Genomic DNA, 25,719 nt, shown 5'->3' on the forward strand with positions numbered 1-25,719 from the left:
TATAGATCTGCAATACAGACAGACATATGACTTATAGATCTGCAATACAGACAGACATATGACTTATAGATCTGCAATACAGACAGACATATGACTTATAGATCTGCAATACAGACAGACATATGACTTATAGATCTGCAATACAGACAGACATATGACTTATAGATCTGCAATACAGACAGACATATGACTTATAGATCTGCAATACAGACAGACATATGACTTATAGATCTGCAATACAGACAGACATATGACTTATAGATCTGCAATACAGACAGACATATGACTTATAGATCTGCAATACAGACAGACATATGACTTATAGATCTGCAATACAGACAGACATATGACTTATAGATCTGCAATACAGACAGACATATGACTTATAGATCTGCAATACAGACAGACATATGACTTATAGATCTGTAAAGATGATATTAATCGAACTTATCTAGAGACACTTTCAAGAGAACTGTAAAAAAAGAAAAAAAAAAGAAAGAACAACTAAAACTGTGGGTTTTACTATAAGGAGATAGAAATGTGACTTATAGATCTGCAATACAGACAGACATATGACTTATAGATCTGCAATACAGACAGACATATGACTTATAGATCTGTAAAGATGATATTAATCGAACTTATCAAGAGACACTTTCAAGAGAACTGTAAAAAAAGAAAAAAAAAAGAAAGAACAACTAAAACTGTGGGTTTTACTTAAGGAGATAGAAATGTGACTTATAGATCTGCAATACAGACAGACATATGACTTATAGATCTGCAATACAGACAGACATATGACTTATAGATCTGCAATACAGACAGACATGTGACTTATAGATTTGCAATGAAAACAGATCTTGACGTTTTGTCCACTAATATTTCCTGTTTAAAAATGGAAAACAGTGAAACCTGTGGATGAATGTATTAGGCAAGCAATAATAGCACATTCTAGAAAATGATTAATTTTCTATGAGTATGGCTTGGATAACAGCACAGTGTTCTGTCCCATGCTCACTCTAATCCAGTCGGATGGTCTGGTTAGTGTCAGACCACTGATGGGATAAATGCAATGCCCCATGGGGTTTAGACTGGTAGCCCAGGGGTTCCGTGTCTGTCACAAACTAACTGTGATTAACTGTGACAAAGACTCGGGACAACAGGCAGAACTAAACGTTCTGAGGCTTGACCATTCACTACAGAAACACAGACAAATCCTGACCATTCAACCATTCAACACGGAAACTCTCAGACAATACTACTGTCTACCAAGAGTTGGAGAGCCATGAGACTAATCACGCTGACCATTCAAAGCAGACAAATCCTGAGACGACAAGACTTACATTCCAGTCTTTTTTCAATTCTATTCAAATAAAGTTGTATTGAATGGAATTGAATTGAAAAAAAGACTGGGCAGGAAGGCCTCGAGCTACGGCAGGTATCAGCCCGACAACAGTTAGTGGAGAAATCAGACAGCCGTTCTCTGTCCACTTCATATCAATAGGGATTGCGTTTGCAATTTGCTCAGTGCTTAGCAACAGTCAGAGCTACAGCGCTGCTGAGCCAGTGAAGAAAAGCTGCGTTGCAAATCAGACACAGACACGGAGAGCCTCAAACAACGTCTTTCATACAGAATGAAACACCTCTGGGGTGGTGAGAGGGGGAAGACGGCCCTGAACAAAGATGTCAAGGCTTTGTAGGAGTGGGTGTGTGGGTGTGTGGTGTGTGTGTGTGTGTGTGTGTGTGTGTGTGTGTGTGTGTGTGTGTGTGTGTGTGTGTGTGTGTGTGTGTGTGTGTGTGTGTGCGCGCGTGTGTGCGCGCGTGTGTGCGCGCGTGCGCGCGAGTGCGCGTGCACGTGTGCGTGTGCGTGTCTGTATGTGCGTCTGTCAGCAGCCTCTGTAAGAGATCAGCCTGAGAGAGAGAGACACCAACCTGAAGCCTAGAAGATCTGATGGTGCTTGGACAGTTCCATGTTACATTCTATATAATAAATACTATGCTACATTAATACAGCATATTCTATATAATAAATATTATGCTACATTAATACAGCATATTCTATATAATAAATATTATGCTACATTAATACAGCATATTCTATATAATAAATACTATGCTACATTAATACAGCATATTCTATATAATAAATATTATGCTACATTAATACAGCATATTCTATATAATAAATACTATGCTACATTAATACAGCATATTCTATATAATAAATACTATGCTACATTAATACAGCATATTCTATATAATAAATACCATGCTACATTAATACAGCATATTCTATATAATAAATACTATGCTACATTAATACAGCATATTCTATATAATAAATATTATGCTACATTAATACAGCATATTCTATATAATAAATACTATGCTACATTAATACAGCATATTCTATATAATAAATATTATGCTACATTAATACAGCATATTCTATATAATAAATACTATGCTACATTAATACAGCATATTCTATATAATAAATACTATGCTACATTAATACAGCATATTCTATATAATAAATACCATGCTACATTAATACAGCATATTCTATATAATAAATACCATGCTACATTAATACAGCATATTCTATATAATAAATACTATGCTACATTAATACAGCATATTCTATATAATAAATACCATGCTACATTAATACAGCATATTCTATATAATAAATACTATGCTACATTAATACAGCATATTCTATATAATAAATACCATGCTACATTAATACAGCATATTCTATATAATAAATACTATGCTACATTAATACAGCATATTCTATATAATAAATACCATGCTACATTAATACAGCATATTCCATATAATAAATACTATGCTACATTAATACAGCATATTCTATATAATAAATACTATGCTACATTAATACAGCATATTCTATATAATAAATACTATGCTACATTAATACAGCATATTCTATATAATAAATACCATGCTACATTAATACAGCATATTCTATATAATAAATACCATGCTACATTAATACAGCATATTCTATATAATAAATACCATGCTACATTAATACAGCATATTCTATATAATAAATACCATGCTACATTAATACAGCATATTCTATATAATAAATACTATGCTACATTAATACAGCATATTCTATATAATAAATACTATGCTACATTAATACAGCATATTCTATATAATAAATACCATGCTACATTAATACAGCATATTATATATAATAAATACTATGCTACATTAATACAGCATATTCTATATAATAAATACTATGCTACATTAATACAGCATATTCTATATAATAAATACCATGCTACATTAATACAGCATATTCTATATAATAAATACTATGCTACATTAATACAGCATATTGTATATAATAAATACCATGCTACATTAATACAGCATATTCTATATAATAAATACCATGCTACATTAATACAGCATATTCTATATAATAAATACCATGCTACATTAATACAGCATATTCCATATAATAAATAATATGCTACATTAAAACAGCATATTCTATATAATAAATACTATGCTACATTAATACAGCATATTCTATATAATAAATACTATGCTACATTAATACAGCATATTCTATATAATAAATACCATGCTACATTAATACAGCATATTCCATATAATAAATAATATGCTACATTAATACAGCATATTCTATATAATAAATACTATGCTACATTAATACAGCATATTCTATATAATAAATACCATGCTACATTAATACAGCATATTCCATATAATAAATACTATGCTACATTAATACAGCATATTCTATATAATAAATACTATGCTACATTAATACAGTATATTCTATATAATAAATACCATGCTACATTAATACAGCATATTCTATATAATAAATACTGTGCTACATTAATACAGCATATTCTATATAATAAATACTATGCTAAATTAATACAGCATATTCTATATAATAAATACCATGCTACATTAATACAGCATATTCTATATAATAAATACTATGCTACATTAATACAGCATATTCTATATAATAAATACCATGCTACATTAATACAGCATATTCTATATAATAAATACTATGCTACATTAATACAGCATATTCTATATAATAAATACCATGCTACATTAATACAGCATATTCCATATAATAAATACTATGCTACATTAATACAGCATATTCTATATAATAAATACTATGCTACATTAATACAGCATATTCTATATAATAAATACCATGCTACATTAATACAGCATATTCTATATAATAAATACTATGCTACATTAATACAGCATATTCTATATAATAAATACTATGCTACATTAATACAGCATATTCTATATAATAAATACCATGCTACATTAATACAGCATATTCTATATAATAAATACTATGCTACATTAATACAGCATATTCTATATAATAAATACTATGCTACATTAATACAGCATATTCCATATAATAAATACAGTTATTGAAACACTCAAACCGGTGCGCCTGGCACCGACTACCAAACCCTGTTCAAAGGCACTTTAAATAATTTGTGTTGACAATTCACGCTCTGAATGGCACATACACAATCCATTTCTCAATTGTCTCAAGGGTTAGAACGGACTACAATCCACTATCCCCCCCTCTGACCTCTGGAGTCTTTAGGTAAAGTGTTACATTAGAAATGCAGGCTCTGACCTGTGGTGTCTTTGGGCAGTCGGCCTTCTGCCAGACTAGCACCCCAAAGTGAGTCCAGGAGAGCAGGGATCCCAGCACGTACCCCACGGCGTTATGCAGCGTTCCACAGGCCAGGAGAGGGAAGTACAGAACAGGGTAGTAGAACAACGAGACGATCATCCAGTTCTCTGGGGAAAGAAACAACAGGTAGGAGAGGTAAGAAACTAAAACATGATTTGCTCCATCCTACAGATATACTGTCCCTCAACTGTCCCTCAACTGTCCCTCAACTGTCCCTATACTGTCCCTATACTGTCCCTCAACTGTCCCTATACTGTCCCTCAACTGTCCCTCAACTGTCCCTATACTGTCCCTCAACTGTCCCTATACTGTCCCTATACTGTCCCTATACTGTCCCTATACTGTCCCTATACTGTCCCTATACTGTCCCTCAACTGTCCCTCAACTGTCCCTATACTGTCCCTATACTGTCCCTCAACTGTCCATCAACTGTCCCTCAACTGTCCCTCAACTGTCACTATACTGTCCCTATACTGTCCCTCAACTGTCCCTCAACTGTCCCTCAACTGTCCCTCAACTGTCACTATACTGTCCCTCAACTGTCCCTCAACTGTCACTATACTGTCCCTATACTGTCCCTCAACTGTCACTATACTGTCCCTATACTGTCCCTCAACTGTCCCTCAACTGTCACTATACTGTCCCTCAACTGTCACTATACTGTCCTTCAACTGTCCCTACACTGTCCCTCAACTGTCCCTATACTGTCCCTCAACTGTCCCTCAACTGTCCCTCAACTGTCCCTCAACTGTCCCTATACTGTCCCTCAACTGTCCCTATACTGTCCCTATACTGTCCCTCAACTGTCCCTCAACTGTCCCTCAACTGTCACTATACTGTCCCTCAACTGTCCCTCAACTGTCCCTCAACTGTCCCTCAACTGTCCCTCAACTGTCACTATACTGTCCCTCAACTGTCCCTCAACTGTCCCTCAACTGTCCGTCAACTGTCACTATACTGTCCCTATACTGTCCCTCAACTGTCACTATACTGTCCCTATACTGTCCCTCAACAGTCACTATACTGTCCCTCAACTGTCCCTCAACTGTCACTATACTGTCCCTCAACTGTCCCTCAACTGTCACTATACTGTCCCTATTCTGTCCCTCAACTGTCACTATACTGTCCCTCAACTGTCCCTATACTGTCCCTCTACTGTCACTATACTGTCCCTATAATGTACCTCAACTGTCCCTCAACTGTCACTATACTGTCCCTCAACTGTCACTATACTGTCCCTCAACTGTCCCTCAACTGTCACTATACTGTCCCTCAACTGTCCCTATACTGTCCCTCAACTGTCCCTCAACTGTCCCTATACTGTCCCTATACTGTCCCTCAACTGTCACTATACTGTCACTCAACTGTCCCTATACTGTCACTATACTGTCCCTATAAATCAAATCAAATTTTATTGGTCACATGCGCCGAATACAACAGGTGCAGACATTACAGTGAAATGCTTACTTACAGCCCTTAACCAACAGTGCATTTATTTTAAACAAAAAAAGTAAGAATAAAACAACAACAAAAAAAGTGTTGAGAAAAAAAGAGCAGAAGTAAAATAAAGTGACAGTAGGGAGGCTATATATACAGTAAAATAAAGTGACAGTAGGGAGGCTATATATACAGGGGGGTACCGTTGCAGAGTCAATGTGCGGGGGCACCGGCTAGTTGAGGTAGTTGAGGTAATATGTACATGTGGGTAGAGTTAAAGTGACTATGCATAAATACTTAACAGAGTAGCAGCAGCGTAAAAAGGATGGGGTGGGGGGGCAGTGTAAATAGTCCGGGTAGCCATGATTAGCTGTTCAGGAGTCTTATGGCTTGGGGGTAGAAGCTGTTGAGAAGTCTTTTGGACCTAGACTTGGCACTCCGGTACCGCTTGCCGTGCGGTAGCAGAGAGAACAGTCTATGACTAGGGTGGCTGGAGTCTTTGACAATTTTGAGGGCCTTCCTCTGACACCGCCTGGTATAGAGGTCCTGGATGGCAGGGAGCTTTGCCCCAGTGATGTACTGGGCCGTACGCACTACCCTCTGTAGTGCCTTGCGGTCAGAGGCCAAGCAGTTGCCATACCAGGCGGTGATGCAACCAGTCAGGATGCTCTCCATGGTGCAGCTGTAGAATTTTTTGAGGATCTGAGGACCCATGCCAAATCTTTTTAGTCTCCTGAGGGGGAATAGGCTTTGTCGTGCCCTCTTCATGACTGTCTTGGTGTGTTTGGACCATGATAGTTCGTTGGTGATGTGGACACCAAGGAACTTGAAGCTCTCAACCTGTTCCACTACAGCCCCGTCGATGAGAATGGGGGCGTGCTCAGTCCTCTTTTTTTTCCTGTAGTCCACAATCATCTCCTTTGTCTTGGTCACGTTGAGGGAGAGGTTGTTGTCCTGGCACCACACGGCCAGATCTCTGACCTCCTCCCTATAGGCTGTCTCATCGTTGTCGGTGATCAGGCCTACCACTGTTGTGTCGTCGGCAAACTTAATGATGGTGTTGGAGTCGTGCCTGGCCATGCAGTCATGGGTGAACAGAGAGTACAGGAGGGGACTGAGCACGCACCCCTGAGGGGCCCCCGTGTTGAGGATCAGTGTGGCAGATGTGTTGTTACCTACCCTTACCACCTGGGGGCGGCCCGTCAGGAAGTCCAGGATCCAGTTGCAGAGGGAGGTGTTTAGTCCCAGGATCCTTAGCTTAGTGATGAGCTTAGAGGGCACTATGGTGTTGAATGCTGAGCTGTAGTCAATGAATAGCATTCTCACGTAGGTGTTCCTCTTGTCCAGGTGGGAAAGGGCAGTGTGGAGTGCGATAGAGATTGCATCATCTGTGGATCTGTTGGGGCGGTATGCAAATTGGAGTGGGTCTAGGGTTTCTGGGATTATGCTGTTGATGTGAGCCATGACCAGTCTTTCAAAGCACTTCATGGCTACAGACGTCAGTGCTACGGGTCGGTAGTCATTTAGGCAGGTTATCTTAGAGTTCTTGGGCACGGGGACTATGGTGGTCTGCTTGAAACATGTTGGTATTACAGACTCAGTCAGGGACATGTTGAAAATGTCAGTGAAGACACTTGCCAGTTGGTCAGCACATGCTCGGAGTACACGTCCTGGTAATCCGTCTGGCCCTGCGGCCTTGTGAATGTTGACCTGCTTAAAAGTCTTACTCACATCGGCTACGGAGAGCGTGATCACATAGTCATCCGGAACAGCTGGTGCTCTCATGCATGCTTCAGTGTTGCTTGCCTCGAAGCGAGCATAGAAGTGGTTTAGCTCGTCTGGTAGGCTTGTGTCACTGGGCAGCTCGCGGCTGTGCTTCCCTTTGTAGTCTGTAATAGTTTTCAAGCCCTGCCACATCCGACGAGCGTCAGAGCCAGTGTAGTATGATTCAATCTTAGACCTGTATTGACTCTTTGCCTGTTTGATGGTTCGTCGGAGGTCATAGCGGGATTTCTTATAAGCGTCCGGGTTAGAGTCCCGTTCCTTGAAAGCGGCAGCTCTACCCTTTAGCTCAGTGCGGATGTTTCCTGTAATCCATGGCTTCTGGTTGGGGTATGTACGTACGGTCACTGTGGGGACGACATCATCGATGCACTTATTGATGAAGCCAGTGACTGATGTGGTGTACTCCTCAATGCTGTCTGAAGAATCCCGGAACATGTTCCAGTCTGTGCTAGCAAAACAGTCCTGTAGCTTAGCATCTGCGTCATCTGACCACTTTTTTATTAACCGAATCACTGGTGCTTCATGCTTCAGTTTTTGCTTATAAGCAGGAATCAGGAGGATAGAGTTATGGTCAGATTTGCCAAATGGAGGGCGAGGGAGAGCTTTGTATGCGTCTCTGTGTGTGGAGTAAAGGTGGTCTAGAGTTTTTTTCCCTCTGGTTGCACATTTAACATGCTGGTAGAAATTAAGTAGAACGGATTTAAGTTTCCCTGCATTAAAGTCCCCGGCCACTAGGAGCGCTGCATCTGGATGAGCGTTTTCCTGTTGATTATACTGTCCCTCAACTGTCACTATACTGTCCCTATACTGTCCCTCAACTGTCCCTCAACTGTCACTATACTGTCCCTCAACTGTCCCTCAACTGTCCCTCAACTGTCCCTCAACTGTCCCTATACTGTCCCTCAACTGTCCCTCAACTGTCACTATACTGTCCCTCAACTGTCCCTCAACTGTCCCTCAACTGTCCCTCAACTGTCCCTCAACTGTCCCTCAACTGTCCCTCAACAGTCCCTCAACTGTCCCTATACTGTCCCTCAACTGTCCCTATACTGTCCCTCAACTGTCCCTCAACTGTCCCTCAACTGTCCCTCAACTGTCCCTCAACAGTCCCTCAACTGTCCCTATACTGTCCCTCAACTGTCCCTCAACTGTCACTATACTGTCCCTCAACTGTCCCTCAACTGTCCCTCAACTGTCCCTCAACTGTCCCTCAACTGTCCCTCAACTGTCCCTATACTGTCCCTCAACTGTCACTATACTGTCCCTATACTGTCCCTCAACTGTCCCTCAACTGTCACTATACTGTCCCTATACTGTCCCTATACTGTCCCTCAACTGTCCCTCAACTGTCCCTCAACTGTCCCTCAACTGTCACTATACTGTCCCTCAACTGTCCCTCAACTGTCACTATACTGTCCCTCAACTGTCCCTCAACTGTCCCTCAACTGTCCCTCAACTGTCCCTCAACTGTCCCTATACTGTCCCTCAACTTTCCCTCAACTGTCCCTATACTGTCCCTCAACTGTCCCTCAACTGTCACTATACTGTCCCTATACTGTCCCTCAACTGTCCCTCAACTGTCCCTCAACTGTCCCTTAACTGTCCCTCAACTGTTTTTGCTTGTGTGTATAACAGTCGGGCACTGGTTGCTTAATAAAGTCTTACATAATATCAATTCAAAGTGTATAAAGCTTTAGCTAAGTCGAAAAGAAAAGCCACATGCATTATGTAACAACAACTATTGTATGAATGGACCAACTGTTCTGAGTGTTGTATTAACATATTGTTTTTTTACTTCTCTGACTCCACCTTGGCTTCTATTCAAATGACTCACAGCTAGTAAATCAAACAGTGAATCAGACAGACTATGATATCAGATGAGGGGTATGACTCACACTCCACAGGGCTTCACAGACACACAGGGCTTCACAGACACACAGGGCTTCACAGACACACAGGGCTTCACAGACACACAGGGCTTCACAGATACACAGGGCTGTCTAGGACTGGCAGTGCAGGACACAATGATTCAGAAAGACCTCACATTAACAAGGCAGAATAAAGCTCCACTAAGCCCTGTGTGTCTGTGAAGCCCTGTGTGTCTGTGAAGCCCTGTGTGTCTGTGAAGCCCTGTGTGTCTGTGAAGCCCTGTGTGTCTGTGAAGCCCTGTGTGTCTGTGAAGCCCTGTGTGTCTGTGAAGCCCTGTGTGTCTGTGAAGCCCTGTGTGTCTGTGAAGCCCTGTTTATTTAAAGTGGATTTACAAAATCCATTAAAGTTCTCAGTTGTCCTGAAATGTATTGTATATAACTGCCTTAGTGTTGGTGGATGTCACGACTTCCTCCGAAGCTGCCTCCTCTCCTGGTTCGGGCTTCGGCGTTCGTCGTCATCGGCCTTCTAGCCACTGCCGCTCCTCATCTCATCATTCCATTTGTCTTGTCTTGTTTATTACACACACCTGGTTCACATCCCCTCATCAGTACCTGTATAAGTGTTCCCTCTGCCCCCATGTCTTTGTGGGTGATTGTTTATTGTAGAGCGTTAGTGAGGTTGGGCACTGATGTTGGGCAATTAGGCCTGGCTCGCAGACAGCATTCCAATTCATCCCAAAGGTGCTCGATGGGGTTGAGGTCAGGGCTCTGTGCAGGCCAGTCAAACCATTTCTGTATGGACCTCGCTTTGTACACGGGGGCATTGTCATGCTGAAACAGGAAAGGGCCTTCCCCAAACTGTTGCCAAAAAGTTGGAAGCACAGAATCGTCTAGAATGTCATTGTATGCTGTAGCGTTAAGATTTCCCTTCACTGGAACTAAGGGGCCTAGCCAAAACCATGAAAAACAGCCCCAGACCATTATTCCTCCTCCACCAAACTTTACAGTTGGCACTACGCATTGGGGCAGGTAGCGTTCTCCTGGCATCCGCCAAACCCATATTCGTCCGTCGGACTGCCAGATGGTGAAGCGTGATTCATCACTCCAGAGAACGCGTTTCCACTGCTCCAGAGTCCAATGGCCGCAAGCTTTACACCACTCCAGCCGACGCTTGGCATTGTGCATGGTGATCTTAGGCTTGTGTGCGGCTGCTCGGCCATGGAAACCCATTTCATGAAGCTCCCGACGAACAGTTCTTGCGCTGACTTTGCTTCCAGAGGCAGTTTGGAACTCGGTAGTGAGTGTTGCAACCCAGGACAGACAGCTTTTGTGCGCTACGCGCTTCAGCACTCAGCGGTGCCGTTCTGTGAGCTTGTGTGGCCTACCACTTCGCGGCTGTGCCGTTGTTGCTCCTAGACGTTTCCACTTCACAATAACAGCACTTACAGTTGACCGGGGCAACCCTAGCAGGGCAGACATTTTTACGAACTGACTTGTTGGAAAGGTGGCATCCTATGATGGTGCCACGTTGAAAGTCACTGAGCTCTTCAGTGAGGCCATTCTACTGCCAATGTTTGTCTATGGAGATTGCATGGCTGCGTGCTCGATTTTATACACCTGTCAGCAACGGGTGCGGCTGAAATAGCCGAATACACTCATTTGAAGGGGTGTCCACATACTTTTGTATATATAGTGTATATAAACGAAACATGTGAAGTGTTGGTCCCATGTTTCATGAGCTGAAATAAAATATCCCAGAAATGTTCCATACACACAAAAAACTTATTTCTCTCAAATGTTCTGCACAAATGTGTTTACGTCCCTGTTAGTGAGCATTTCTCATTTGACTAGATAATCCATCCACCTGACAGGTGTGGCATATCAAGAAGCTGATTAAACAGCCTGATCATTACACAGGTGCACCTTGTGCTGGGGGCAATAAAAAGTTACTCTAAAATGTGCAGTTTTGTCACACAACACAATGCCACAGATGTCTCAAGTTTTGAGGGAGCGTGCAATTGGCATGTTGACTGCAGGAATGTCCACCAGAGCTGTTGCCAGAGAATTTAATGTTCATTTCACTATCATGAACCACAGACCACGTGTAACCAAGCCAGCCCAGGACCTCCACATCCGGCTTCTTCACCTGTGGGATCGTCTGAGACCAGCCACCCGGACAGCTGATGAAACTGTTGGTTTGCACAACTGTAGAATTTGACATTTTTGCATGTTGCGTTTATATTTTTGTTTAGTGTATATTTTAGCAATTACATTTAATTTTGATACTTAAACATATTTAAAACCAAATACTTTTTACTCAGGTAGTATTTAACTGGGTGACTTTCACTTTTACTTGAGTCATTTTCTATGAAGGTATCTTTACTTTTACTCAAGTATGACAATTGGGTACTTTTTCCACCACTGTTTGTAGCCTAACATTTGCAAAGACATTGAAGTTATCGGCAGTCACAGAGAAACAGATAAACATCTTGATTGAATCTTTAGATCTTCTGTGTATAAAGTAATGTGGTAGGGGAAAAAACACATCTAAAAAACACGTATCTGTTCGAGTGGCCTGAGGAGGTCGGTAAATAACGACAGTTTTCAAGTTCAAATTTAGTAACGATGGTTTTGGGAAACAGCTCAGAAATTTAATGATGCTCCTACGAGGGTTGTAACGATGAACTTAGCGTTAAGATGCTTTTGGAAAACCACTGTCCTGTACTGTAGAGTAGAATAGAGAGGAGTAAAGTTCAGTACAGTAAACAGTAGAGCACACTAGAGTGGAGTACTATTATGTCTACGTACTGTACTGTACTGTACTATACTATACTCTACTCTACTCTACTATACTGTACTATACTGTACTATACTATACTCTACTGTACTCTACTGTACTCTACTGTACTCTACTATATTCTACTATACTATACTCTACTCCACTATAATCTACTATACTGCACTCTACTCTACTATACTATACTATACTCCTGAGTGGCGCAGTGGTCTAAGGCACTGCATCGCAGTGCTAACTGTGTCACTAGAGATCCTGGTTCGAATCCAGGCTCTGTCGCAGCCGGCCGCGACCAGGAGACTCATGGGCGGCGCACAATTGGCCCAGTGTCGTCCAGGGTAGGGGAGGGAATGGCCGGCAGGGATGTAGCTCAGTTGATAGAGCATGGCGTTTGCAACGCCAGGGTTGCGGGTTCGATTCCCACGGGGGGCCAGTATAAAAAAAAAAAAAAAAAAAAAAAAAAATGTATTCACTAACTGTAAGTCGCTCTGGATAAGAGCGTCTGCTAAATGACTAAAATGTAAATGTAATGTAAAAATACTCTACTATACTATAATATACTATACTATAATGTACTCTACTCTACTCTACCATACTATACTCTACTCTACTCTACTGTACTCTACTGTAATCTACTGTAATCTACTATATTCTACTATACTATACTCTACTCCACTATAATCTACTATACTGCACTCTACTCTACTATACTATACTATACTATAATGTACTCTACTATACTCTACTCTACTCTACTCTACTATACTGTACTATACTGTGCTATACTATACTCTACTGTACTCTACTGTACTCTACTGTACTCTACTATATTCTACTATACTATACTCTACTCCACTATAATCTACTATACTGCACTCTACTCTACTCTACTATACTATACTATACTATACTATACTATACTATAATGTACTCTACTATACTCTACACTACTATACTCTACTGTACTCTACTGTACTCTATTGTACTCTAATGTACTGTAATGTACTGTAATGTACTGTACTCTACTATACTATACTCTACTGTACTATACTATAATATACTATGCTATATTATACTCTACTGTACTCTACTGTTCTCTACTGTACAGTCCTGTACTGTACTCCTCTGAGCTCTACTGTGCTGTACTGTGATGTTAAAACTTGTGAAACATAGACGTCTTTGATTGATTCAGATTTGATCTGGTCCGGACCAACCAAATATGGTCTTGTTTGGTGATGGAGCTCATTAAATAGCCAGTGCATAGAATACCCAAATATGCAAAGAAGGATTCTGTTACGAAACTTTGCATCTGAACAGTTCTTCCAGTAAATGTGTTTTTGTAAAATATTAAGTGTAAATAGTTAAAAGTAGCTCTTGTGAATAGAGTTGTATGGTTTGTTAAACTTCAAATCAATGGTTTTTGTTTGCCCTTGACCGGATATGCGCTAACCCAGCATATCTCCCAAAATCGGATGTTAAAGGAACATTTCACCACAGCTCAATTTCACTGTATATGCCATTAATATGTTATTAACATATCATATGTGACATGAAAATCGAGAATTTCCTCACTACACGCAAATACGAGCGTTTCTGCATCTCACCGGTAGAAACGGGCCATATCAATTTTTCTGGTTGTAAGCAAACCACAATATCTAGAATTCAGAGTGATTTCAGGACGTCGATGACCACCACGTGGAGGAAATACCAAAATGTCTGTGTTTGTAGCCAGCACTTTCAGACAGATTATTTCGAAACGGAACTGAAGTCTCAACTGATGTTGACAAGTGATGCTATTCCATCGATTTTCCCCTTCACTTCAAAGCAGAATGCATCTGATCAGCAGAAACAAGAACAAGCTGAGGTAAGGTAACTAGCTAGCTAGCGAACTACAAGAGAACAAGCTGAGGTAAGGTAACTAGCTAGCTAGCGAACTACAAGAGAACAAGCTGAGGTAAGGTAACTAGCTAGCTAGCGAACTACATTTGTTTATCTAAACCAAAATCTAGCTAGCTAGCTTTCATAATACGCTGGCTAGACATTCCAAAGAAATTCAATGTAATTAGCCAGCTGCTATCTGGTGATGTGATTTGTAACTTTGCAAGCTAACATTAGCTACGTTAGGTTACGTTAGCTACAGCATATCGGACCGTATCTAACCATTAGCTAGCTAGCTAACTAACTACCGCAGAGGCTATCGTGACTACGTGTTCTATTTAGGATCCCAACAACATCTACAACTGCATCAACATCAAGCTCATCAACAGGAACTAGTGTAAGTCACCTTTACTAAATCTTTCCACGACTCCATGATGAGCACATCAATATACTGGAGTGAGGCCTAAACCTGATCCATGTCTTGTTGTCATAGTTGGTGTGTTTTCTGAGTGGAACAAAACACATACCAGTCTACTGCACCCTTTATCATTTACAGATGAACATGGTTTATTGTATGGTTGGTTACACATCCTCAGGATCAGTCTTCATGTTTTACACATCCTCATGATCCGTCTCCATGTTCTACACATCCTCATGATCAGCCTTCATGTTTTACACATCCTCATGATCAGTCTTCATGTTCTACACATCCTCATGATCAGTCTTCATGTTCTACACATCCTCATGATCAGTCTTCATGTTCTACACATCCTCATGATCAGTCTTCATGTTCTACACATCCTCATGACCAGTCTTCATGTTCTACACATCCTCATGATCAGTCTTCATGTTCTACACATCCTCATGATCAGTCTTCATGTTCTACACATCCTCATGATCCGTCTTCATGTTCTACACATCCTCATGATCAGTCTTCATGTTCTACACATCCTCATGATCAGTCTTCATGAGCTGTGTGGAGTGCAAAACCCATCACTTCAGGGAGAGGATTGTCCACCTGGCTGTGAGGTGCAGAAAGGGCCAGACGGTTGTCCACCTGGCTGTGGAGTGCAGAAAGGACCAGACGGTTGTCCACCTGGCTGTGGAGTGCAGAAAGGGCCAGACGGTTGTCCACCTGGCTGTGGAGTGCAGAAAGGGCCAGACGGTTGTCCACCTGGCTGTGGAGTGGAGAAAGGACCAGACGGTTGTCCCCCTGGCTGTGGAGTGCAGAAAGGACCAGACGGTTGTCCACCTGGCTGTGGAGTGCAGAAAGGGCCAGACGGTTGTCCACCTGGCTGTGGAGTGCAGAAAGGACCAGACGGTTGTCCACCTGGCTGTGGAGTGCAGAAAGGACCAGACGGTTGTCCACCTGGCTGTGGAGTGCAGAAAGGGCCAGACGGTTGTCCACCTGGCTGTGGAGTGCAGAAAGGGCCAGACGGTTGTCCACCTGGCTGTGGAGTGCAGAAAGGGCCAGACGGTTGTCCACCTGGCTGTGGAGTGCAGAAAGGACCAGACGGTTGTCCACCTGGCTGTGGAGTGCAGAAAAGGACCAGACGGTTGTCCACCTGGCTGTAGAGTGCAGAAAGGACCAGACGGTTGTCCACCTGGCTGTGGAGTGCAGAAAGGACCAGACGGTTGTCCACCTGGCTGTGGAGTGCAGAAAGGACCAGACGGTTGTCCACCTGGCTGTGGAGTGCAGAAAGGACCAGACGGTTGTCCACCTGGCTGTGGAGTGCAGAAAGGACCAGACGGTTGTCCACCTGGCTGTGGAGTGCAGAAAGGACCAGACGGTTGTCCACCTGGCTGTGGAGTGCAGAAAGGACCAGACGGTTGTCCACCTGGCTGTGGAGTGCAGAAAGGACCAGACGGTTGTCCACCTGGCTGTGGAGTGCAGAAAGGGCCAGACGGTTGTCCACCTGGCTGTGGAGTGCAGAAAGGGCCAGACGGTTGTCCACCTGGCTGTGGAGTGCAGAAAGGGCCAGACGGTTGTCTACAAGAAGCCAGAGTCACAGCCCCCCCCCAAACCCAACATCCCTGCCAACATCGCCACAGCGCCAAAGCCTGCTAAACCAGCTGCCATTACCCAACACAAGGTTCACCAGCTGAAGAACATTCTGGAACCTGCCTGGAACATTCAACCAACACAACATCCATATTCAGTTAGACTGATGTTGTAGTATAATATAGAATGCCTAGTATGCTCACAACTGCATTGTGGTGTAGATATTGCTAGCTGTTGTACATATGTATATAATGGTGTTTAATTAAAATATATATATAATCATTTTTACAAGTGTATTGACAAGTGACTAAATGATTCTAATTGCATCAGAAACCAATATAGTGTTGACTTCAACTGCTGGATCAATTCATTGTGATATTCATGAAATGTTCTTGGATAAATTAGCTTCAGCTGTACTGCTAAAACAAAATATGCAGGGAGTTGCAGGGAGTTGGTGTATCATTTAAACTTTCATTTGTTGGCAAGTAAACATGTTTCAATTATTAAAACAGTAGATGAGTCTATCAATATAGCAAATCTGTAGACATGGCTTGTGTTCAAGACAGACCGAGGTGAGTTTACACAGCAGAATGCAGGAACAATTATGGCAATGTATGACAGTAGAATAAAAATATACTAACGCCTATAATAAATACTGTGATGTGTCCGTATTGCCCAGCGACAGCCCCGAAACCTGAAGGATCTGGAGAAGGTCTGCATGGAGGAGTGGGCCAAAATCCCTGCTGCAGTGTGTGCAAACCTGGTCAAGACCTACAGGAAACGTATGATCTCTGTAATTGCAAACAAAGGTTTCTGTACCAAATATTAAGTTATGCTTTTCTGATGTATCAAATACTTATGTCATGCAATAAAATGCAAATTAATTACTTAAAAATCATACAATGTGATTTTCTGGATTTTTGTTTTAGATTCCGTCTCTCACAGTTGAAGTGTACCTATGATAAAAAATTACAGACCTCTACATGCTTTGTAAGTAGGAAAACCTGCAAAATCAGCAGTGTATCAAATACTTGTTCTCCCCACTGTATATACTGGTGGTGCAGTGATGTGTTCGGAGTCACTTTGATACAAGGGTTGTTATGGGACCTTTCAGATCTCCTCTTGAGAGTCATCAACTTCTTTGTATCCAAGCGTTATTATCTGTGAGAGAAAGACGAAAACGTAATTCCACATTCATGGGCAATCATTGTGAACTGTCTGTATTACTACTGTGGCAGCATGGGGTAGAATATGAGACATCTCACAGAAACACGTTAGCTAGCTAGCTACAACACACAGGTCTAGTTAGACTAATATGAGACATCTCTCAGAAACACGTTAGCTAGCTAGCTACAACACACAGGTATAGTTACTCCAAGACTAATATGAGACATCAAGCCAAAGTCATTCCTTTTCTCTCCGCCATCATCATCAAAACATTTATCCAGTTTTGCTCCAAATGAGAGGCACTGAGACTAGCTAGGCTAGTTAGGTAGCCTGCTATAACGTTAGACTACAGTACATTTTAGGTATAGTAAACACAGCTAGTTAGCTAAAAATGGCTAGCTTGGCTTGGAGTGGTACTAGCAAGCCCTGTTATGGCCGAACCGATCACCAAATCGTGCTGTACTGAACAACACCGCCTTGTGTTAAAAGAGAGCTTATATTGCTAGCTAGCTACCAACAGCTAAACAACTTACTAGTTTGTCATTTGCCCTCCTGGTCCAGTTGGTCTGCAGTGACCCTCTCCATTAAGAACTGTCCGTGATTTAATTAGTTGCAGACACAGACATTCTTCTTCTGTCGGCATGGCTGGACAGCACAAGCATGCAACCATTTGTGATTGTGCAATCAGCGAAACACAAAAGGCCACAATAGTTGCTACAAAACATGACTCCATTCATTTTTTAGATTAGACAGCAGGCTCAATCATCCAATGACCATTGGTTGAACTCTCCCGGCGTGAAAATACCGCTATAGTGCATAATTATGTCTGAAACACCCCACTCATCACTAAGACTTATGCAGGGAGACCGGAAAAAGAACCCAAATAGTGTCTAGTGGTGAGGTTTCCCTTTATGGAGAAAAAAAATATCAAAAAATAACAATAGGTTTCGCTGTGAATTCCTAATAATTGTGGAAAAACACTACTCAGATCTATAATTTCACAATTTTTCACATTACATCTTCCTGCTCCTTACGTTTGTTGCCTTGGTCTGTGATGAAGGGAAGAGGGTTTGGGGCTATGACCAGACCAAACAGTTTGCAGAACAGCACTCCAAACACTGCTACAGCCAGGCCCTTGTGCTGTGTGTGGTCCAGGAAGTTCACTGGGCTGCGGATCAAACAGGAGAATATTTAGAACCAGGATGTTAGAACCAAGCTGCTTCAGGTTTGATAGATGATATAATGGCAGGGGAACGCAACAGTGTGGACAGCAGGATTGGGGTAAATATCATTTAAATAAATACAAAAAAAAATCCTTTTGGGAATTCACTTTCCCACAGAGGGCAGGATTAGGACCCCAGTTAAAGGTATTTAAAACATGCTGTTGTTGAAGTCTAAGATTATAATATGGGGTAAGAGAAGGGGATTTCACCTGAGTAACCCTGGGACTCCTTTCCGCCCGTTCGCCAGCTTCATCCTCCTGGCCAGGAACGCTAGGATCAACATGACCACCAGCTGCAGCACAGGACAGGAGACATTTTAGTTAGCCCAGTTAGTCACATCTGTCTGGTCCTTCTGCCCGAACCCATATGACCCTTGACCTCTGACACTTGTGCAGCTGTGGACCCCCTGCCTTCACCTCAGTCCTCTTGGGGACCCCCTGCCTTCACCTCAGTCCTCTTGGGGACCCCCTGCCCTTTCCCCTGGGTCAGACCAAAAGACCCCACAACAAAAGGGCTTCCCCCAGGCTATGATCTGACTGGGACACCATTAGTCAGGACTATTATGGTATGGTGCCTGGCCTTTAATTCCAGTAAAAGCACATTACATTGAGTACAAGGAGTGGAATGTTGAACTAAACAGACTGGTACCCAGACTATACCAAGGAGTGGAATGTTAGACTGGTATCATCTCCGCAAATTAACGGCGAGCAGTTATTTACTTAGACGTCAAAGTAAACTTCTAAACTGTAGTTTAGTTGTGAACTGGAGCATGCCACAGGTTCACTGGATATATACATCAGGTTCCAGTAAGTCCTTACAGAGCAAACCAATGGTGTTGAAATCATATTGTAATCTTATCTACAGGAAAGACCATGGTATATTGACCTAGACAACCTTATCATATAAGAGTAGCCGTGTTGCCGATGGCTTTATACAGTATCAGATAATCATTTACACATGGGATTACAGCATGTGAGTGTGGCTGAAATAGTGGTGAAAACGTGACGGGGATAGAGAGTGAGGTGTGTGTGTGTGTCTGTGTGTGTGTGTGTTTGTGTGTGTGTCTGTGTGTCTGTGTGTGTGTGTGTGTGTGTGTGTGTGTGTGTGTGTGTTTGTCTATCTGTGTGTGTGTGTGTGTTTGTGTGTGTCTGTGTGTGTGTGTGTGTGTGTGTGTGTGTGTGTGTGTGTGTGTGTGTGTGAGTGCGTGCGTGAGTGCGTGCGTGCGTCTGCCGGCCGGCCGGCCGGCCGGCCGGCCGGCCGGCCGGCCTGTCTGTCTGTCTGTCTGTCTGTCTGTCTGTCTGTCTGTCTGTCTGTCTGTCTGTCTGTCTGTCTGTCTGTCTGTCTGTCTGTCTGTCTGTCTGTCTGTCTGTCTGTCTGTCTGTCTGTCTGTCTGTCTGTCTGTCTGTCTGTCTGTCTGTCTGTCTGTCTGTCTGTCTGTCTGTCTGTCTGTCTGTCTGTCTGTCTGTCTGTCTGTCTGTCTGTCTGTCTGTCTGTCTGTCTGTCTGTCTGTCTGTCTGTCTGTCTGTCTGTCTGTCTGTCTCTCTGACTGTCTGTCTGTCTGTCTGTCTCTCTGACTGTCTGTCTGTGTGTGTGTGAAGTGGGAATGACATAATGGTGTCATAATGGACTTTTCACACATCCACCATAGTTCTGAAAGCTGATCAAATATATATAATAAATAATATAATATGCCATTTAGCAGACGCTTTTATCCAAAGCGACTTACAGTTATGCGTGCATACATTTTTTTTTTTTTGTATGGGTGGTCCCGGGGATTGAACCCACTACCTTGGCGTTACAAGCGCCGTGCTCTACCAGCTGAGCTACAGAGGACCCATAACAGGTTGAATAGAATATCAGAGCCATAACAGGTTGAGGTGGGCAGAGCCATAACAGGTTGAGATGGACAGAGCCATAACAGGTTGAGGTGGGCAGAGCCATAACAGGTTGAGGTGGGCAGAGCCATAACAGGTTGAGGTGGGCAGAGCCATAACAGGTTGAGGTGGGCAGAGCCATAACAGGTTGAGGTGGGCAGAGCCAGACCAGTCAGGTTGAGGTGGACAGAGCCATAACAGGTTGAGGTGGGCAGAGCCATAACAGGTTGAGGTGGGCAGAGCCATAACAGGTTGAGGTGGGCAGAGCCAGACCAGTCAGGTTGAGGTGGACAGAGCCATAACAGGTTGAGGTGGGCAGAGCCATAACAGGTTGAGGTGGGCAGAGCCATAACAGGTTGAGGTGGGCAGAGCCAGACCAGTCAGGTTGAGGTGGGCAGAGCCATAACAGGTTGAGGTGGGCAGAGCCAGAGCCATAACAGGTTGAGGTGGGCAGAGCCATAACAGGTTGAGGTGGGCAGAGCCAGACCAGTCAGGTTGAGGTGGGCAGAGCCATAACAGGTTGAGGTGGGCAGAGCCATAACAGGTTGAGGTGGGCAGAGCCATAACAGGTTGAGGTGGGCAGAGCCATAACAGGTTGAGGTGGGCAGAGCCATAACAGGTTGAGGTGGGCAGAGCCATAACAGGTTGAGGTGGGCAGAGCCATAACAGGTTGAGGTGGACAGAGCCATAACAGGTTGAGGTGGGCAGAGCCAGACCAGTCAGGTTTAGAGCTAGACTAGAGAGAGGTAGGACTGACTCAGAAATGAGAGGACACTAAAGCCGGGGGTACACTACATGATTTTGGGCCTGATTTAGCTTTCCCAGACAAGTTTTTGACATCGGAGACAGAATCATGGGACGCACGGTCGTCACGATGCTCGTCAGAGACACAATCTGAGGGCTACCGATCCCGTCTTTGAGCGGTCCCAGACGTCCCGATATTTTTGGTGTCAAATTGTTAGAGCTCTGAAGTTCACAAACAATGTTATTAAATTCAAAATGTTGGCTAGATATTTCAACGCTGTATGGGAAGCATGAATGTCTGACAGAAAACTTTATTAGGCCGTTTTGAGTTTGTAGCTACATGAACAATCTAATCACTTCACATCATAGTTTTTGCGAGACGGCGTGGTATCGAGAATCATCACGACCAAGTGCAGAATCCTGTAGTGTGTGATCCCGGTCTGTACCAGATAGTTTAGTCTGGGCACCACTACATTGGCAAGACAAAAAAACTAGTTGTTGAATACGATGTTAACATTTTGAAAGTCGTGTAGTGTACGCCTGGCACAACAGAGAATTATGGGTACTGTAGTACATCATGGACTTACAGACAACAGAGAATTATGGGTACTGTAGTACATCATGGACTTACAGACAACAGAGAATTATGGGTACTGTAGTACATCATGGACTTACAGATATGGCAGAGATGCAGATGTGGTAGAGTCTATCGTCAGCTGTAGGGTCACATGGTGGGATTACTCTGCAAAGTAACATTCACAAACACAGAAACAATGCATTATGGGTACTGTAGTTCTAGTACAGCTGTATATAATGTAATGCTTCATGATAATGCTATAATTCTTCATAGTAATGCTATAATGCTTGATGGTAATGCTATAAGGCTTAATAGTAATCCTACAATGCTTCATAGTAATACTATAATGCTTCTCTGCAACGCTATAATGCTTCATAGTAATGCTATAATGCTTCATAGTAATGCTATAATGCTTCATAGTAATACTATAATGCTTCATGGTAATACTATAATGCTTCATAGAATGGGTACTGTAGCGTTAATGCTATTGCTTGGGAAAGGTCTTACCAGACAGGAATATACTAGAACATCTTTGGCATTACTGGGCCACATAGTAAAGCCAGCAGTACTAGGCTTCATAGTAAAGCTACCGTAGCAGTAATGCTAGCCGATATGCTAGCAGTAATGGTGGGATAGATAGGCCTTACTGGGCCTCATAGTAAGCCAATGCTAGCCGATATGCTAGCAGTAATGGTGGGATAGATAGGCCTTACTGGGCCTCATAGTAAGCTAATGCTAGCCGATATGCTAGCAGTAATGCTAGCAGGGAATCCCAGGGATATATTGTGAGTGATATGTAGGCCTACAGGGTCATATTCATTAGGACACAGCATAGCAAAAATATTTTGCAACTGAAATGAAAATGTGCTATTCTTCTTGGACAAGTTCAGGTGGTCTCTCCTAGTCAGTTTTTTTTTCTCCATTTGTGCCTAATGAATAAGACCCAGGCCTGCCAGAGCAATGAGGAATGGCTGACAGACTGACTGAGGTGCTGCAGGATCTGACTGTTACTAAACCTAGTGACTGTTACTAAGCTAAACTATCAGTATCTGACTGTTACTAAACCTAGTGACTGTTACTAAGCTAAACTATCAGTATCTGACTGTTACTAAACCTAGTGACTGTTACTAAGCTAAACTATCAGTATCTGAGTGTTACTAAACCTAGTGACTGTTACTAAGCTAAACTATCAGTATCTGAGTGTTACTAAACCTAGTGACTGTTACTAAGCTAAACTATCAGGATCTGACTGTTACTAAACCTAGTGACTGTTACTAAGCTAAACTATCAGGATCTGAATGTTACTAAACCTAGTGACTGTTACTAAGCTAAACTATCAGTATCTGAGTGTTACTAAACCTAGTGACTGTTACTAAGCTAAACTATCAGGATCTGAATGTTACTAAACCTAGTGACTGTTACTAAGCTAAAATATCAGTATCTGAGTGTTACTAAACCTAGTGACTGTTACTAAGCTAAACTACAGGGGACTCCATCCACTAGTCTCAGGCGCCATGCTCTACCAACTGGGCTACAGGGGACTCCATCCACTAGTCTCAGGCGCCATGCTCTACCAACTGGGCTACAGGGGACTCCATCCACTAGTCTCAGGCGCCATGCTCTACCAACTGGGCTACAGGGGACTCCATCCACTAGTCTCAGGCGCCATGCTCTACCAACTGGGCTACAGGGGACTCCATCCACTAGTCTCAGGCGCCATGCTCTACCAACTGGGCTACAGGGGACTCCATCCACTAGTCTCAGTAAAACACAGCATCATCATGGACAACAGCAGTGGGATCCACATTACGCTGCAGACATTTGACTAGTCAGAAAACATTAAGCCTAAGGAGTGAAGGTAAAGAAGCTCACACAACATAGCTATAATCAGACTGTAAAGACTTGAATAACATCATATCTTATGTACACTCAAACAGTTTCCTATTCTGTAAGGTCTGTCTGGCCACAACTGGAACTGGAGAATCCGTAGAAAAGCACACTTACGTAACATTTAGTTTAGTCCATCATTTACTAGTTAATCACCTCCAGGCTTCAGCCACATCTACTGTATGGAGATACTAGTTAATCACACTGACCACCTCCAGGCTTCAGCCATGTCTACTCTATGGAGATACTAGTTAATCACACTGACCACCTCCAGGCTTCAGCCATGTCTAATGTATTGAGATATTAGGGCTTCAGCCATGTCTAATGTATTGAGATATTAGGGCTTCAGCCATGTCTACTGTATGGAGATATTAGGGCTTCAGCCATGTCTACTGTATGGAGATATTAGGGCTTCAGCCATGTCTACTGTATGGAGATATTAGGGCTTCAGCCATGTCTACTGTATGGAGATATTAGGGCTTCAGCCATGTCTACTCTATGGAGATATTAGGGCTTCAGCCATGTCTACTGTATGGAGATATTAGTTAATCACACTGAACACCTCCAGGCTTCAGCCATGTCTAATGTATGGATATATTAGGGCTTCAGCCATGTCTACTGTATGGAGATACTAGTTAAGCACACTGAACACCTCCAGGCTTCAGCCATGTCTAATGTATGGATATATTAGGGCTTCAGCCATGTCTACTGTATGGAGATATTAGGGCTTCAGCCATGTCTACTGTATGGAGATATTAGGGCTTCAGCCATGTCTAATGTATTGAGATATTAGGGCTTCAGCCATGTCTACTGTATGGAGATATTAGGGCTTCAGCCATGTCTACTGTATGGAGATATTAGGGCTTCAGCCATGTCTACTCTATGGAGATATTAGGGCTTCAGCCATGTCTACTGTATGGAGATATTAGTTAATCACACTGAACACCTCCAGGCTTCAGCCATGTCTAATGTATGGATATATTAGGGCTTCAGCCATGTCTACTGTATGGAGATACTAGTTAAGCACACTGAACACCTCCAGGCTTCAGCCATGTCTACTTTATGGAGATATTAGGGCTTCAGCCACGTCTATTGTTGGGAGATATTAGGGCTTCAGCCACATCTACTGTTTGTAGATATTCATATTTCAGCCAAATCTACTGTATGGAGATATTAGTGCTTCAGCCACATCTACTGTTTGGAGACATTAGTGCTTCAGCCAAATCTACTGTTTGGAGATATTAGTGCTTCAGCCACATCCACTGTATGGAGATATTAGTACTTCAGCCACATCCACTGTATGGAGATATTAGTACTTCAGCCACATCTACTGTATGGAGATATTAGTTCATCACACTGAACACCTCCAGGCTACAGCCACATCTAATGTTTGGAGATTTTAGCGCTTCAGCCACATCTACTGTTTTGATATATTAGTGCTTCAGCCACATCTATTGTTTGGAGATATTAGTGCTTCAGCCACATCTACTGTTGACTTGACTTCACCATATTGATGCAGTCCATCCAAATGAAGGATTCAAACATTTATCCAAGGGTATATGAAGCAGATTTCAACAATATTCAAATCACTAACCCACACAACAAGTCGAAGAGAACAATGAAACAACAAAAGTAAAAAATCCAAGGATGGGTTTGTCATCCAGAATGGAATCATAAAGATGGGTTTGTCATCCAGAATGGAATCATAAAGA

The 25,719-nt window shown here is 42.5% G+C and overlaps 1 protein-coding gene across 1 annotated transcript in view; it reads right to left on the reverse strand.

The window, feature by feature from the left end:
• Positions 1–25,719, reverse strand: part of LOC311114957 (receptor for retinol uptake stra6-like) — a gene marked incomplete at both ends in the record, with an annotated part of 33,456 nt that overhangs the window by 7,411 nt on the left and 326 nt on the right. The window contains 4 exons of the mRNA XM_084190178.1: positions 4,712–4,878; positions 18,737–18,870; positions 19,135–19,217; positions 22,219–22,285. Coding sequence (XP_084046304.1) covers positions 4,712–4,878; positions 18,737–18,870; positions 19,135–19,217; positions 22,219–22,285 — 451 coding nt within the window. The remainder of the gene's footprint in view (positions 1–4,711; positions 4,879–18,736; positions 18,871–19,134; positions 19,218–22,218; positions 22,286–25,719) is intronic.

Source organism: Coregonus lavaretus (genome assembly GCF_964263955.1).
Source record: "Coregonus lavaretus genome assembly, contig: HAP1_SCAFFOLD_1752, whole genome shotgun sequence".
In the NCBI taxonomy this organism is placed as follows: Eukaryota; Metazoa; Chordata; class Actinopteri; order Salmoniformes; family Salmonidae; genus Coregonus; species Coregonus lavaretus.